The sequence below is a fragment of the Chrysemys picta genome, chromosome 9, assembly GCF_011386835.1.
Source record: "Chrysemys picta bellii isolate R12L10 chromosome 9, ASM1138683v2, whole genome shotgun sequence".
Lineage (NCBI taxonomy): Eukaryota > Metazoa > Chordata > Testudines > Emydidae > Chrysemys > Chrysemys picta.
Genome location: NC_088799.1, coordinates 94,594,639 through 94,610,743, shown reverse-complemented (window position 1 = coordinate 94,610,743; position 16,105 = coordinate 94,594,639). Strand labels below are relative to the sequence as shown.

Here is a 16,105-nt window from a genome sequence, read left to right as displayed (position 1 = left end):
TTTTCAAAAAAGGCTGGATAGCCCTCTGTCTTGGATGGTTTAGACGCAACAAATCTTGGCAGGGAGTTAGATTAGATAACCCTTGCAGTCCCTTCTAACCGTGTGGCTCAATGCAATTGGAGCTCTCAAGACAACACCATTGCCTTTATCTGCCCAAGGGCTGTTTGTTCTGTTTGTAAGCATCTGCAGAACGGGCTCCTGGTCCATGACTTGGGTTCCCAGGTGCTACCGCAATAGAAATAAATAAGAACACAGAAATAAATAAATAGATAGTAAGAGACAGTGAGGCCAGCTCATAACCTCTTGAAAATCCCCTGGGGTGGGAAAACAGTGAAGTTTCTATGAAGAGGAGTGTGGTTGAGCCTATGTGACATTATCTCCCATCCCTCATTGTGTGCAAGCCCCCTGCCTGATTTTAGGATTTACAGATGAGGGGGCATGGGAAGGCAGAGCTGAGGGAAAGGGCTTAGGCTGCACTCTGCCATATCCTCCTCTGTGAGGACTTCCTCGTGGAAGGTAAGAACACAGTTAGCACATGGGTGCACTTGTCTAATTCTACTCCCTATGGAGATTTTGGAACAGCTGCGAGAAAAGAGTGCCTATGGGAGATGCACTGGCACAGGGGAAGAGGGAACAGTGCAGAGATACTGAGCCTCCAAACCAATGCCCCCATCCCTCTAGGGATGTTCTGAGATCTCACTGTTGCCCTTTGAAAGAGTATCCACCAGAGGGTCATGGCCCTACTTCTGCCCAATGGGATGATTCTAGGGCAACATCCCCAAATCAAAGCCTCACCAGTTATGCTGGCACCGCTACAGGCTCAGCCTGCCCTAAGAAGCACAGTAAAGTCAGGTCAGTGCTAGGAACAGGAAGCTTCAGTTGCCACAACTGACCCTTGACCAGCAGGATGAAATACAGTGTCCAAAACACACAAGTCATGCAGGAACATTTCTGCCCAGGCACCTGCACGGAGAGTAAAATGAACTCGTGGAGGGATAACATTTTCATAAGCACTTAAATATCTTAGGAGCCTAAATAAAAAGAAAGTCAATGGGATTTGGCACCTATGTCACTTTTGAAAATGGGACTGGGGAGCTTTTGAAAATTTTACCAAGGAGTTACTATGGTCATTAAAGATTTGGGGGTGGGGGGAGAAAGCCATTCAGCTCTTCATATAAAGCAGTGTACAAACACACTCATCTTGCCAGGAAACAAAATATTATAATGGTACAAAAGGAACAAGTCAGATTATATTAAAACATGTCATGAACCTTTTTCAAAAGGAGACATTTTGAAATTCAAATAGCTAACAGAGGCAAATTAAAGAGGTTTAAAAAAAAAAGGCTAAATTGGAGTGAAATACACTTGCCTGCCCCTTTTAGTTCTAGGGAATTACCATGTCAAAGGTTAGCATTAAGGTTGATGGGATCAGACCCCATAACTCTCAACTGCCACTATGTCCTTGGGTAAGTCACTTAACCTCTGTTATGATGGTGTTGCACAAGCCTGCCCTCTCACTTTCTCTGCTCATGGTGGTCCCCATAGGCAGTTGCCCTCATCAGGCGGGTCTTCAGCGGCTCAGCCCTCCAGCTAAGCCATACATAGTGTAAACATATGAAGGAACCCCTGCTGGGATAACAGTCCAACAAATGATGGTCTTCTCTGGGGTCTTCCGCCCAGTCTCTGGGCCTGTTTAAACTCTAGCCCCTTTTCTGGGCTCCAAAACAAAACTTGTGAAGTGGCCAAAGCCCTGAGAAGGGGACAAGTGGCCGGTGGGGTAGCCCGGGCCTGCCCACTACTCTGGGTCCCAACCCAGGGACCCTACAAGTAGCAGCCACCTGCTGCTTTCTCTAATTGCTGCTATATTCCCTGGGCAGCTTCCCATCCTCTTCACCTGTTACCTTATGGTTACAGTCCTTGGGTTCCCCGTTTGCATAAGGTCTCTAACAGGCCTCCTTGCCTGGAGAGTACCTCTATCCTATCCCTTCTGGTCCCAGCCAGGAACTGCCCTGCTCAAGCCCTGCAGCTCCTTTTAATTGGGTCTGCTGCACTCTGATTGGCTGCTTCCCTGCAGCCTTTCTAGGCAGGCCTGGAGGACCCACCTTCACTGCTCCTTTTCTGGGACGGGGTGTGGTAGGACCACAAGACCACAAGGCCTCCAGCAAGGCGCCTCCAAGGGCCTGGCACACCCCATCACATCTACACTTCAGCGTCCCCATAAGTAAAATGGCAAGACTACTTACAAAACCCATTTTTGACTTAGGTTTTACATGATACGCTCTGCGCAGACTTGCACATACACAAGCAAGTTATACACGCTGTTATCTTTCAAGCTACGCCATCTGGCAGAGGGAGTACGCTTTTCCTTTTCATTGGGAAAGCTATCAGACACAGTGTTAGGGACCATGTAAGTACCTGAGTATATACTTGTCCACCTCTGCACAGTCCTTTAAGAAGCACGCACATGGAAGCTATTTGTTGCTCCAACTAATCTGAAATCTGTCAGGCTAAAGCCCCCAGCACACTGTAACAAGACAAAACCAACAGCTACTATTTTTGTATGAACAGGATTTTAATTCAGCCAGTTGCTTTGTGTACAACACAAAGTTTATACAAAAAGGAAAGTGTCGTATTACTTCAGCAGCAAGAGTGCACACACAGGGAGCATCCCCAGACCTAACGCCTCAAGAACCTAAGAAACTTTCTGACAAGGTTCCCATGCAGACTACTGTTATATATGTTATGATCCTCATTGGGATCACTTCCTACCATGTACAGCTCTCCTGCATGGACATCCTGCAAATTAGCACTAAAGTTACTGGGATTAAACCCAACCCACACAGTATAGCGATAGTCAACAGTACGCATGGAATACCCCATTATTTTTATGTCTTTCAGCTCTGGTTTATCAGAGTCCCACTGAGGAGTGTCTGCAGGTCGTGGATACTGGCTGAAAGCTATAGGCTCCTCATGGTCACCTTCAATGTCATAGTCATGGTCATAGTCAGTGTCATAATCCTCCTCCTCTTCATTGGAGTTAAAATGCTGGACAATACTAGGACCCTGGGTGCAGAGCGCAACATGAAATGAAGGCTCCGGGCACACCGGAGGAACCCACAGGCCTGCAAGTTCAGCGAGCGTTGAGAAGAGAGATACAAGCTCAACCATTTTTTTGGCTTTTCCTAGAGAAAGCATCAAAATACAAGTTAGACAATAGCATAGCTCATGAGATACAGGCTGATCTTTTTAGACACTTAACCAGAGGAGCTCTTTATCCGTTGCACTTTGCATTTAGTTCATAGGGCAACAACGCTGGGGCTATTTAAGAAAGTGCGGCTTGCAGTTCAGAGGATACCTGTCCACGTAGGTGTTTATACCAAACTTAACACCAAGAGGAGAATACTAGTTTTTCGCTATTCTATTCCTCAAATATTCTAACCAGTGCCTTGGGAAGTACTATCTCCTCCTTTGAGGAGGGGCTCTTCAAAAAAGATAAAGAAATTATCATGTTAATTGCTTGTGGCAAGTTCTACCAAAACATTGCTTTTTGGTGCCCTCACCACAACTGCAAACCAACTGCTGCTGCAGTGACAGCTGAAGCCGCTGTCAAAGGTATTCTTTAGGCCTCTAGCCAACATAAAAATAAAGTTTCCGTTTTGTTAATGCAGCCCTGTAGCTGTTTCCACTAACGAAGATCTAGCTGAAGCAAACGCCTGTATTCACAGATGATTTTAAGTCTTGCTCTGCATGAGCACCACTGGCACAAAGACCAAGAGTGATGGCACTAGCCAGAACCAAACACTAGACGGAAGAGACTTGTGCGAGCTTTATTTAAATCTGCAGGGCAAACACATTTTGACCAGCAACTCCCACTGCTCTCTCGGTCTGCACTGGAACAGAAGGGCCAAATTGGTTTCTGCTGTAGACATATCTTGCCTCCTGTATGTAGGCGATAAAGCATGGACATGCTGAATTTAGGACACACTGAGGACTGACGATTGCACAGACTTTCCTACTCACTGAGCTGAGAGACTAGATGTCAACCTTTGCGTGTTCAATACTGTACAGTACTGCAGGTTGGAAACCTGGGCAAATCCTTTAACCACAGGGCACCAGCACTCAGGCTTAGCCCCCTGGCAGCAACAGGAAGCTGCAAACCCACTGACCTGTCTGCCGACGGCAAGCATAATCGTTCGGTTAAGTTATGGGATTGCAACTGCACATGCTTATGCAAGTGCTGAAAACGTACCTGCAGCTACAGAGTCCGATACATGGGTGAAGGGGTCAAGGTAGGGGAAGACTCTCTCTCCTGGACGAGCAAAGGAAGACGTCTTCCCTGGTACATAGAACATCAGTGGCACTCGGGTAGCGACATCAAAATTGCTGTATTTCGCCCATTCTCCATGTTCACCCAGAGACCATCCTAGAGGATACAAAACATCATTTAAAGAAAATACTAGATTATTAGCTTAGTGATCATTTCTGTTATGAACCACCAAGCAGCCAGATTCACCTGCTCCCAACAGCAGTCACCCCGGCCCTATGGTCCTTGAGGCACTATTCAGTTATTAAATTTATTTTAGCTTGTAAATATCAATCTGTGTTTAACCGTACTGAGAGATTTCTCTAAAGTGGAAGTTGTTTAAAGAACCAACAAAATCTTGCACCGTGATGCTCTTTCACCAACTAAGCAGCTATGCCTGCCCCCCTCCCCCCTCCCGTTCCCCAATTAGGGCCAGCATTCAGGTCTTAAAAATGCATCATGAAGGAGGAATTGGGGTATGTCATTTTGCACATATGCATCTCCAGATCAGTTCCTTGAAGCATTCATATAAGATTTACATAGCTGCCAGCTCTATGTTACTCTGTCACTGAGCATCCCTTGGCGCCAGGTTGTCAGATCATCCCTAAGGAACCAAGGTGTGATCCAAACTCTTTGGAATCTTGCCCAACAATGCCCCAATCCTCTAAGAGGGAGTGGGTGGCTCATGTGCCCCTCTTTCCTGTTATATTCACCCACCAGCCTCAGCAGGGGATGGGGAGAAAGGGAGGTGGAGGGGAGGGGAGGGTGACCAGACAGCAAATGTGAAAAATCGGGACATGAAGTAGGGGGTAATAGGAACCTATATAAGAAAAAGACCCAAAAATCGGGACTGTCCCTATAAAATCGGGACATCTACGGGAAGGAAGCACGCTCTAAAAAAGAACCAACATCAATGTTCAATGTTTTGAGAAATACTATTTTGTGATTGCTCAGCAAACTGAGGTCCTGGAACTATAGCTCAGTTTAGTGAGAAAGAAGAATTGAGTCTACACAAGAATGACTCCAAGTCACCTCTACAGATAAGGAAGCATATCTAATCCAGTGATTTTAATACGAAACACTGTTAATGCTTCTATTCTCTAACTCACTAACTAGTTAAGCCAGCTAAAGTAGTCTCCTAAGGAAGGGCCTTAGAATAGGTCATCTGGCCTAGAGCAGCGTAGCGGCCAGTTTCAAACAAACAGTTAATTAGTTCTCAATCTCCCTAAATATTTGAGGCATTCCCCGCCCACCCTGAATGAAAATGGCATTCACAGCGCTATCCGCTAGAGAGTGCCAGATCCCTGCAACATGGATTGTAGCTGTATTGCTGAGTTGTTGGTTTAGACATTTTGCAACTGCAAGCACAAGCGAAAGAAATTGCTTTTGATCAGATAATGAGAAAGTCTGCTGCCCACTTCAGCAGATGGGGCTTCTACAAATGGTGATGGAGGAAGCTATCCCAGACAATGCTCTTCTAGCAGGAGTCACTCTCTGCGGCAGAAAGCGCTGAGAATGCTGCAAGTTCAGGCTACTGAACTGTGAGAGGGCTCACCTCTCAACAGCAAACCCTCCACATGATGAAGGAGAGAACTGCCTGCAGGGACAAAGACGTTGCGCAACCATGGAAGCATGTGTTAGAAGTGTATTAACTAGAGGCCAACAAGCCAGGTACACAGGGCATAACTGCATAGGGCAAACATGAAAGTGATTGATATGGCAGGATTAACTTACACAGTTCAGAAGAGAGTTGTTTGCATATAGCCATGGAAGTATTTGAATGCTTACCATGGTCAGCAGTAAACATCACAATTGTGTTATTCGAGAGCCCAACATCATCCAAGGCATTCAGTAGCCGGCCAACCTGCGTATCCAGGTAAGAAACTGCTGCAAAATAGCTCTGACGAATCTGCCGCTGCAAGTTATTCCAAAAAAGGGAGAGTCGCTTCAATTGTACAGACACTTGCTAGCTCTGCTCTAATAAAAGGTCTTGAAAATAAAGCTTTACAGTGAAAATGCTGCAACTGTCTGCAAATAATTCATGCCCCAAGTTACATTTAACAGAGGGAACAACTAGGAAATTCCAAATATTTCCTACAAGTTCTTTCAAGCAAGAAGCTCCGAGCCAGTCAATGCTGTTCCTTAGGAGTCCCAGCCAGCACTCTGGCAATGCCCCACGGGAGTCAGCATCTTCCCAGAAGGAAGGCTAACCAAGGTCCTTGAAGAGGAAGGGCTGGTAACGGCAGATGGATTGCTCCAGGGTGGTGACAACATTCCTGTTAGGTTCTGAACTCACCTCCCCTGCAGTACTCGCAGCCCAGAAACAAGAGTGGCAGCAGGAGTATTACACGCTACATGCAGACTCACCCTCAGCCTACCCTCTGCTAGTCTGACCCACCTCACAACTCAGCTACAACAAAGGCTGGTCTAGTAGCTGTGAGGCAGGGCATCCAAGCTCCCCAGGGTGTCAATTGCTGGTCACACCTTGAAACATTTCACTGTTAAAAACAGCAGCCTTGTGCTACCTTGCACTTAACTGTGATCTAGGGAAGTCTGATTTCAAAGCAACACTTGGGCTGCTTACCTGGAAGTCTTCCGGAATTGGTCCATAAGGGAAGCTGATGTTTAACGCCTGGACGTCCTCCCTTTGTCGGATATCCGTCCAGGGGTTGTATGCGACAGCAGGCAGTTCTTCGGGTACCCGAGGGTCTGGGGCTAGTGTGATGTTTTCCAGCGGGTACAGCTTGAGAAATTCCTTCACAATACAACACAAACATGTATTAAGATTTCGGTACAGCAAGACTAAGGTTTGCAGTTATAAAGTTGGATTCCTTCTCCATTTTCTGTGAAGGGCACTTTGAAACTTCAAACAGCAACACAGGTGTTTATGGTACAGACTGTACTGCTGTCGTGTAATGTTCTCAGGATTACTGCAATGTTATATGTCAATCCTACTTTTCCTATGATTTCCATAGCCAAGAGTCCACCTTTATTTTGCTATATGGCGTCCCAGCAGAATAGCACTCATTTAGAGCACTGAGAATCAACTGAAACACAGAGCAAAGAAAAACCAAGGATTTGTACCTCTTCTAGCTTCTTTGGGGTTTATTTTTAAAAGCCTGAAAGATTTATTCCTCCAAGAAGTGGTTGTTTGTTGGCTTAACTTGCTTACTTTAGACATTCAGGTCTTGTCTCTCCTGCTTTTCTTGGAAGGCTACAGAGGCCCATAGAACTATTTGGATCATGACAGATTTACCACGCACATGAAACCCAATTAGTTAAAGGGGGAGGTAGTGATTTTTACTCCCACTGTTTAAAACACTGGCTTTGCTAATACTCCCTAACTCACAATGCCCGAGAAAAAGTTAGTAAAAAGGAACACCTTCGTTAAAGATTCAACCCTTTGCCTATCAATTAAGGGTGAAGGAAGCTCAGAATCCATGAGACCTCCAGCAAAACAAGATCTGATATTTCAAAGGCTAAAACAAAAAGAGCAGAAAGTTCCCCTCCAAAGCCTTCTTTATACATCATAAAGCAGCAACCACTTCCCCTTCAGTGTCCCCACCACCGCCACCTTCAGTTCACCTTTAAGAAAATAAGAGAGTTTCCCAATGTAAAGGGTACTCAGTGGTAGCTGGTTAAGGTATGTTGGCAAGCACCAACCTAATTCGTGCTTTTAGCACAGAGCATCTATTCAGGAGCCTTGCAGAAGATAATGTTGTATCAAGCTGTTGTGTATGGCATCTAACTTTGGCTCATGGCACAGACTACTCATCTCAGATATGATAGAGTCCTACAGCATGTGTCAAAAAGTGAAGTCCTCTCAAAAAACACAGGGCCCAATCCTGCTCCCACGGAACTCAGTGGAACTTTTGCCATTGACATAAATGGGGAAGAAGATCAGGATGCAAATCATTTAGGGCCTCATTCTGCCACCCTCAGACAGAGTATACCTCACTGCACAAGCAGTCACAATAATGTTCAGCGGGTACTACTCACTGAGTAAGGGTGGGCTTTTAGTCTGGCACTTAATGCTCTGTGAACACACTGCTTAGATTAAAACATTTTAAAAGAATATGTACTTTGACTCTGAGTTACTTTTCTGTGACGGCTGCTACGAGCGTCTCTCAGCTTTTCAATGCAAGGATATTTTTCATCTTGCTTTAGAGTAACAGTATAAGACACTTGTGAAAGTAACTTTTAAAAGGTTAATGCTGGTCATTGAATAACTTTGGTCGAGGTTTCATTCACCATAAAACCCAGTGAGATGGTTTTACTCCAGCCTTCCTTACCTGAGGATACCTCAGGGGGATGTGTGGTTTGTGATAACCGACAGCCAGGAAGAATTTACGGTTCTTTGTTTTCATGATCTTCAATAAGCGTCTGGCCTCTTCGGTGCTCTGTATATCTGGCAAGGTACCCAAGGGCACTTCTGCCACATCGACTGGGCAAACCAAGTTGGCATGAAGCTCTCCATCTTTTCCTTTACAAGTCTTCAGGAAAACAAAGAAGAAATATCGACTTTAATTCTATCAAACTAAGAACACACACATCCCATAGGCTTCAAGAGCAATTCATGTCTGACTCTACTCAGAGGGATCACTCTGCCACCACACAGGACGGTGAATTAAAGTCTGATCAGGAAATTAGTGGCTAGTCTTAGTGCTAGAGAAGGGTTGCCATGTTCTAAGTAAGCTGTTCAAAACCACAGAGGAAAAAACAGCGCCATTTTCCTGAGCTCAGCTATACACCAAACAAACAGGCAACTTTTATTTGCATCCAATAAGAAGCAGAATCCTAGCTCTACAGTTGGCTTGAGGGTGGGACAGTCACATGCAGGATACCAAGTTCTGGAACCCAGGAAACCAAGGTTCTGTGGCTCATTGGTGAGTGGTTAGAAATTGGTTACGTGATCAATCTTCCCTTTTGCTCCCTCTGACTCCGAGGACTCATGGAAAACTACCTTGGAAGCAATTACCTGACCCACTAGTTTCTCGGTATGTGCCAACAGTGGCTGATATTTAGTCACCAGAGAAAGACTGACAGTTGTAAGGGGTTGAGAAGAGAAGGTGGCCTTTGGAGCATATGCTAAATGTATGCTGAGAGACGTGATGCAAACACTAGTTGCCACTGAAGTCAGTATTTTTCAACAGTTAACCTCACAACCAAGTTATACCAAGGCTGAATTTTGTCTCACGTAGGGACTTCCTAGTACTGCAGTACATCAAATACCATGATTGCACGGTAACTGTTGACTAAGTGCTTGACTAAGGCATGGTCTTAAAAACGAACTGACCTACATTAATGTGAAAAATGTCGTGCCCTGAGCGCCGCAGATAGCACTATCTAACCCCCAGTGGAGACGTAGCTAGGTCAACGGAACAAATTTAGCCACCCCTCTCGGAGAGGTGGGTTAACTACGTCAAAGGAAGCATTGACACAGGAAGCATCTACACTACAATGCTACAGAATCGCAGCTAAAGCATTGTACTGTAGATATAGCGCAGTACTGACAAAAATGTTACATTGATTCCTTTGGACCACACCTATTGTAACTAACATTCTGGAAAGCTGAATAAGACAGGAAACTCTGGTTTTACATGGCTTGTCGAAACATGGCTGTCTTAATCCCCTCTTTGCAGAGTCAAGTTTTGTAATTTAGCACAAATTAGTTTGGGATGCGCAAAGGTTCAGGATCATGCACAGAGGTTCTCCTTACACCAGAGGCCACAGTTTGTGCCTAAGTTAACAAATGCCATCTGAAACCCACTGACAGTGTAAACAGAACCCACATTGTTGTGCAACTGGTGGCTTGCTGGCTTTTTGAGCAGGTTTTAAATGGTCTCCATCTACTAAACTAAAAGATGCATTAATCAGTTCTACTCTCAAGTGGCTTTGGGATTCTTATTGCACAGAGTTGGTTCAAATTCAGCCAAGCCAGCTGACAGCACTTTACCACCTAGAGAAGAGGCTGAGGTAATTTGCAAGAGATGATAGCTATAGTTTTGAGATAAAGGATTTAATGCTCTCAATACAAATTAAGGCCCCCAGTCTCGCAAGCACTTATACGTGTCAGTAATCCCACCAAATTCAAGGGAACTACTCAGAGGCATAAGCATTTGCAGGATTGGGCTCTTAATGAGCATAACCATACTTCAGTACAAAGAGACATGTCCTTTTGTCAGGGAGGTGAAGAGAAGTGTATTTGACTAGTGATTTTCCTCCACAGTTCTAACCCACTAGGTTACAGAATCATAGAAATGTATCTTCCCAATCAACACGTTTGACTCAGATTAGCAAGAGCTCGTACCTGACAGTAACAATATTTATATCCTGAAACACCCTGCACCCATCTTTATTTGGGTCCACAAGCAATCAAACTGCCTGCTTACCTTACTGTTTTCATATTTTTCAGCAGAGGGATGAAAAGGTGGCATGGACCAACTGTACGGATAGTCATCACTATGATTGGATGAAATCCCTGGAAAGGAGGAGTAAGCAAAGCAAATATTACAAATGGTCTCATAGCTCACTCAACTAAGAGTTCAGCTACAAGATACACATGGTTAATTTGTTTTGTTAACATAGAAACTGTTCCAGTAGGCCCACTAATGTTATGAGCGAATTCAAGGGACTAAAAAAGCATTCAAGAAACAAAGGACGAAACATTTGCTCCAGCTACCAGTCCCTAAAACACAGCTGGGTATGAGGAAAGGGAAACCTCAAGCATCTTGAGCAAGTTTAGCTCTGGGTACAAAATAATCAGGACTAATGACAGTATTTATATGTATATATAAAGGGTTAGTAAAACTAAGAATCATTAAAATTCTACACGTCCAACAAACAGTTTAGTGGTAATAAGTTTCAACAGAGGAATATCACAGAAAAATCTTGTAAAAATCCTGTTTGCCAGAAGTTGGGAATGGGCGAAAGGAAGTGGATCACTTGATTACCTGTTCTGTTCATTTCCTCTGGGGCACCTGGCATCGGCCACTGTCGGAAGACAGGATACTGGGCTAGATGGAACTTTGGTCTGACCCAGTATGGCCGTTTTTATTTATACATAGTATTTTCAACTCTTTAGTGTTGTTTAAACAGTGAGCTCATTTTCTATGCAGCTTAACTGGGGGTATTAATCACACATACAATGCTTCTTCATCCAACAAGGTGATGTCAGACTGAAGTGTGGTTAAGCAGTGTACTGTATAACGTGAAGCACATGGAAATCTAAGTCCAAAGACTGAGAGAATGACCATGCATTTAGTTATATCTAGGTGCATATTTAGCAGTGTCTAAATGCTAGACAAGTTAGAGCATACTCGACATTAAGTAGTATGTGAAAATTTATAACAGATCAATTCCCATGGTTGAATAATGCTGTGCACTTAGTGCCCCATTTTTAAATGTAACTCTTTAAAATGTAATGGTTCAATACAAAAGCAAGGACAACCTAGAAGGACTTTATTCTACATCAGACATACGACAATTATTTTAGGTCATTTAATATAAAACAAAAAAACCTGTCCCTAATTACAAAATTCATTTGTGGTAACATGTTAAATGAAGATTCTAAGTGTTGTTACAAGCCATACCAGGGTGAAACACTTTTCCTACGGACATGGTCGTGTAGCCATTCTCCTTGAAGTACTGGGGTATTGTGGAATAGTTTCCTGCATGTACTCTCCAGTAGGAGTGGAAATCATAAAGCCGTGTGGTGTCAGGCCTGCGTCCAGTTAGAAATGACACTCTGCTTGGAGCACACACAGCTTGCTAAAGCAAGAGACAGGAGAATTAATGCTTAATGGAAAGTAGAGTATATTCAGTTTGTATCTGAAGTGCAATCAAGTGATTTTGATGTCATTAGGCAAAATGTTTAGGGGCTGGTGGAATCCAACTAACAATGTTTAGCATAGCTCCCAGCTGAGATGTCTGGGATCATTACTTTGGGTATCAGTCAGACACTTCTTGCCCACCGCCCACATCACAAACTGATGTCAAGCTACATGTGTATTTTCTTGCACTTGGGATCTCAATCTAAGACTCCTGAGAAGAGGCTAGAGCTTTGATTAGGCAGCTAGTAACACAAACTGTGTGACATCAAACAAAGACCATGCTTTTGAAAACTGGTAACAGAGTTGGAATGAAAATGGCAGATGGACTGTACTGACATTAAGTGAGGAGTACAGGCGATCTGGGCAGTCTTAGCAATAATGCAAAGAACATACAAGTGGGAGATCCAGGTTAGAGTCCAAAGGCCTGAATGTTCTGTTTCATACTGGCAAGAGTAACTCCCCTGAGATCCCAAACTCCCTACTCAGATTCAGGGCCCTGGTTTCTGGCTTCCTGGTGAAGGCAGGGCTGAGAATGCAGACATTCTGTGCTAGTCAGCCATTCCAGCAAAAGGGAAGTAATAAGATTTGGAGTCCTGAGCTTAAGAATGATGATTAGAAGTTGCCCCTACAAAGAATGATCTGGACAATATGAGGGATTTGGAATAAATGTATCATGCTCACAAAAGGGGGAAGAGGGTAAATATCGAATAAGCTTTTACAAGACTACATTTGGGGTGGAAAGCACAGAATTGGTATTGTGCAAAATGTCTCTTTTTTTTTTTAAATAGTGTCTCATTGTTAATAGTGAAACCCAGGAGCTGATGTTACACAATATTTAGAGTACCACAACATTACTGTTAATAGCAGGGAGAACGGTCTTCATTGCATTCCTTTCCTCATTCCAGCAAAGGTAAACACACAATACAGTTTAGCCCAGCTGTCCCTTTGCTACCCGAAATATTTTAAAATACAGCAACTGGCAATTTCAATGGTTTCACTAGCACTTTCTGTGCCCAAACCATTAAGTATTTTACAGAAATACAATTGCTATTTTTAAATTAAGTTGTGTTACTTACTTGAGCATAGGCATTCTGGAACACAACGCTTCGAGATGCAAGCTGGTCAATGTTTGGAGATTTTACCAGGCTGTCTCCGTAACAGCCCAAAGCGGGACGCAGATCATCCGCTACTATGAAGAGAACATTCATGCCATCTACAAAGAGAGAGTTACAAGACATTAACTTTGGCACCAATGAGTACAAGCTAATCTGAGAACTGCATACCTACAGGAACTTCCCTATACCTCATTTTAACTCCTTAACCTGATTAAAAACATCAAGATAACAACATTTAAAAGGATTATCATCCAAAACTTGAGAATGAATCCAAAGGTCCCATTCTCAACTGGCCCCAAGGAACTACCACAATAAACATAATTAATAATATTTAAGGCAACTGAGAGCACCTTTATAAAAGGCCTATTGAAATAACCTACAAAATAAAAGGGGAACGATTACAATTTAAGCAAGTGCAAAGATTTTCCAGTAGACATTTTGCATGCTTCTAGGTTTCACACCCTATAGTCGCTGTTATACAAGCAAAATTAAGATGTCACCATGTTATCCAACCCTGCTCACAGTAGTATCGCTGCTTAAAGAAAGATGAGCCAATGATGACAGGGTCAAGCCTGACTGGTAAGTCTACACTGCAGCTGGGAGTCTGCCTCCCAGCCTGGATTTCTGCTAATGGGGCTGGTGCTAGTACTGGTGTGGACATGTTGGCACTGGGATAGCCCCCCGAGCTTGGACCCAGCCTACCCCCAGGTCCGAGCTCAGGGAGTTAGCCTGAGCCTCCCCCGGTGGCACAATATCCAGGCAGCTACTAGTAGGAAGCCCTGCCCACCCCAGCTGGGAAGCTCAGTGCAGACAGACCCTCTCAGGCAGGACCGCAAGCAGTCACCTGGTCCAGAGGTTAGGGCACCAGCCTGGGACTCACTGCCAGACACCCCATGCAAGTCACTGAGGCCGCCCGCTCCTGCCCAGGAAGCGGGTGTATTTAACTCTGCGATGTTGGCCCCTGGTGAAGACGAAGCAGTTCTAACCTGCACAAGTGGGCAAAATAAACCCTGCGGGGAGTCCGGTGTTTCCCAGCGAGGGTTAACACTACCGCTGCCTTGTCCACACTGGGATTAACACGGCCTGGGCAAGAGGGTCCAGGGGAGGGCGGATTACAGCCCCTGTTCACCCCTGCCGCAGCCAAGGCCAGTCCCCCCGGGCCTCAGTGTCCCACCTGCTGTGGGGTAAACACCGGGCATGGGGCCCAGATGGACGGGGCGAGGCCCCACTCATGCCCGGGGAGTCCCCCAAGATCCCACAGCACAGACCCCCCATCACGCATCCACCCCACCGCAGATCCCAGGCCGCCTCCCCCGGTCCCAGCGGCACCTCTGGGCGGAGAGACCGGTTCCCTCGGCCCGGCTCCAGCGGTCCCCGAGGCCAGCAGGATCCCGGCGCAGCAAACCCCGAGCAGCCAGGGCCAAGAGGCCGGGCAGCGGCAGGAGGAAGCCGCCCGCATTTCCCGGTCCGCCCAGCCACGCAGCAGCAGCAGCAGCGAAAGGACGCGCCGCGCCGTGCGGAGAGTTCCGCGCCCGCTGAGCCCTACTGCATGCGGCCTGCGCTCCGCCCGGGATAGGGGCGCGCGGGGCTCCCCTCTGCCCTTCCCCGGGGCGGGGAGAGCCGGGGGTGGGCGGAGAACCCGCTGGGCGTGGCCGGGGTCCGCCCTCCCCCAGGGGGGAGGCACTAGAGGGCTCCCCAGGCGGGGGGAGGGAGAGCAGGGGCTGGCCAGGTGCAGCTCAGAGATGTCCCCCCTCGCCCCAGATCGGAAACCCCAACCCCAGCCCTTGTCACTGGGGATGGGCTAGATCCAACCCCCTCCAGCACTGGGGAAGTTAGGGGTCTGGGCTATGCCCGCAGCTGGCCCCACTGGTAGGGTGACCAGACAGCAAGTGTGAAAAATCGGGATGGGGGTGGGGGGTAATAGGAGCCTATATAAGAAAAAGCCCCAAATATCGGGACTGTCCCTATAAAATCGGGACATCTGGTCACCCTACGCCAGTGGCTCAGTACCACGCAGGATCAAGCCCCTTGTGAGCCTTTCTGGAGCGGGCAGGGACCTTTGCTTTCTCCATGTCTGCAAAGGGCTAAGAACACACCTCTGGCCAGTCTGCTACTAACCTTGATCTTGGATCCTTGTCTTCAGGCTGGCCTTGGACAGAAGCTGCCAGTTGCAACTACAGGCGGTTGGGGGTCCTGGGCTAGCCTTGGCAATGTCTTTCCTGACCCTCTGGCAATGGAACAGGAGAGGGAAGTATACAAGGCCCAGGGCCGCATTTCCAATTAGTCAGAGTAGGCATGTGCCTTGGGGCAGTGGTGTTCTAGGGGCGCCTAAAAGTGAGTAAAAGTTTCATTTTTTATGGAAAACATGAAGGTCAGCTGTAGGGGCACTGAAGATGCTGTGCCTAGGAGTGCGTAAGGTGTAAATCCAGCCCTGACAAAGCCCTATTCTCTCATCCTCTCCCTCCATGAAAGGCACTCAAGACCATGTTTCCATATCCTCCTGCACTGGGACCAAAGTGACCCTGAGTTATTGCGTGGCCAGGCCTCGTCTTCTTATCTCCGCTGGCCTGATTGATAGTGTGTTCCTGTGTAAAACTTCAGCAGCCAGGCATGTACAGATACCACCATGGGATCCATCACCAGAGCCTGAAACCAGGACCTGCAGCTCCACCAATACAGCCCTTTACCACCTGAAGTAAAGGAGCAGCGGTTTGCTGTAGTCACTAATGAGTCATAAGGAGAGATATGATCACATGCACTTAGACTTACTTTTGCTTTACAATCCTGGTTGAAATATTTTACTGGGGGGTTATTAGCTTAGAATACCACACACAATCAAATATTATGAGGTACTC

At 46.0% G+C, this 16,105-nt stretch overlaps 1 protein-coding gene across 2 annotated transcripts; it reads right to left on the bottom strand.

Moving 5' to 3' along the window:
• Nucleotides 1-2,553: 2,553 nt before the first annotated feature.
• IDS (iduronate 2-sulfatase) lies at nt 2,554-14,894 on the bottom strand. Of its 2 annotated transcripts, none has more exons than XM_008169059.4 (9): nt 14,580-14,894; nt 13,212-13,348; nt 11,896-12,073; nt 10,696-10,784; nt 8,596-8,796; nt 6,888-7,058; nt 6,092-6,218; nt 4,250-4,423; nt 2,554-3,182 (listed from the first exon to the last, which is right to left on the bottom strand). In XM_008169059.4, the coding sequence occupies exons 1-9, from the start codon at nt 14,707-14,709 to the stop codon at nt 2,677-2,679; spliced, it is 1,713 nt and encodes a 570-aa protein (XP_008167281.2). In that variant the 5' UTR covers nt 14,710-14,894; the 3' UTR covers nt 2,554-2,676. The 2 variants fall into 2 exon arrangements, with proteins under 2 accessions (XP_008167281.2, XP_065412778.1); XM_065556706.1 differs by lacking the exon at nt 14,580-14,894 and adding an exon at nt 14,095-14,217.
• Nucleotides 14,895-16,105: the final 1,211 nt, after the last annotated feature.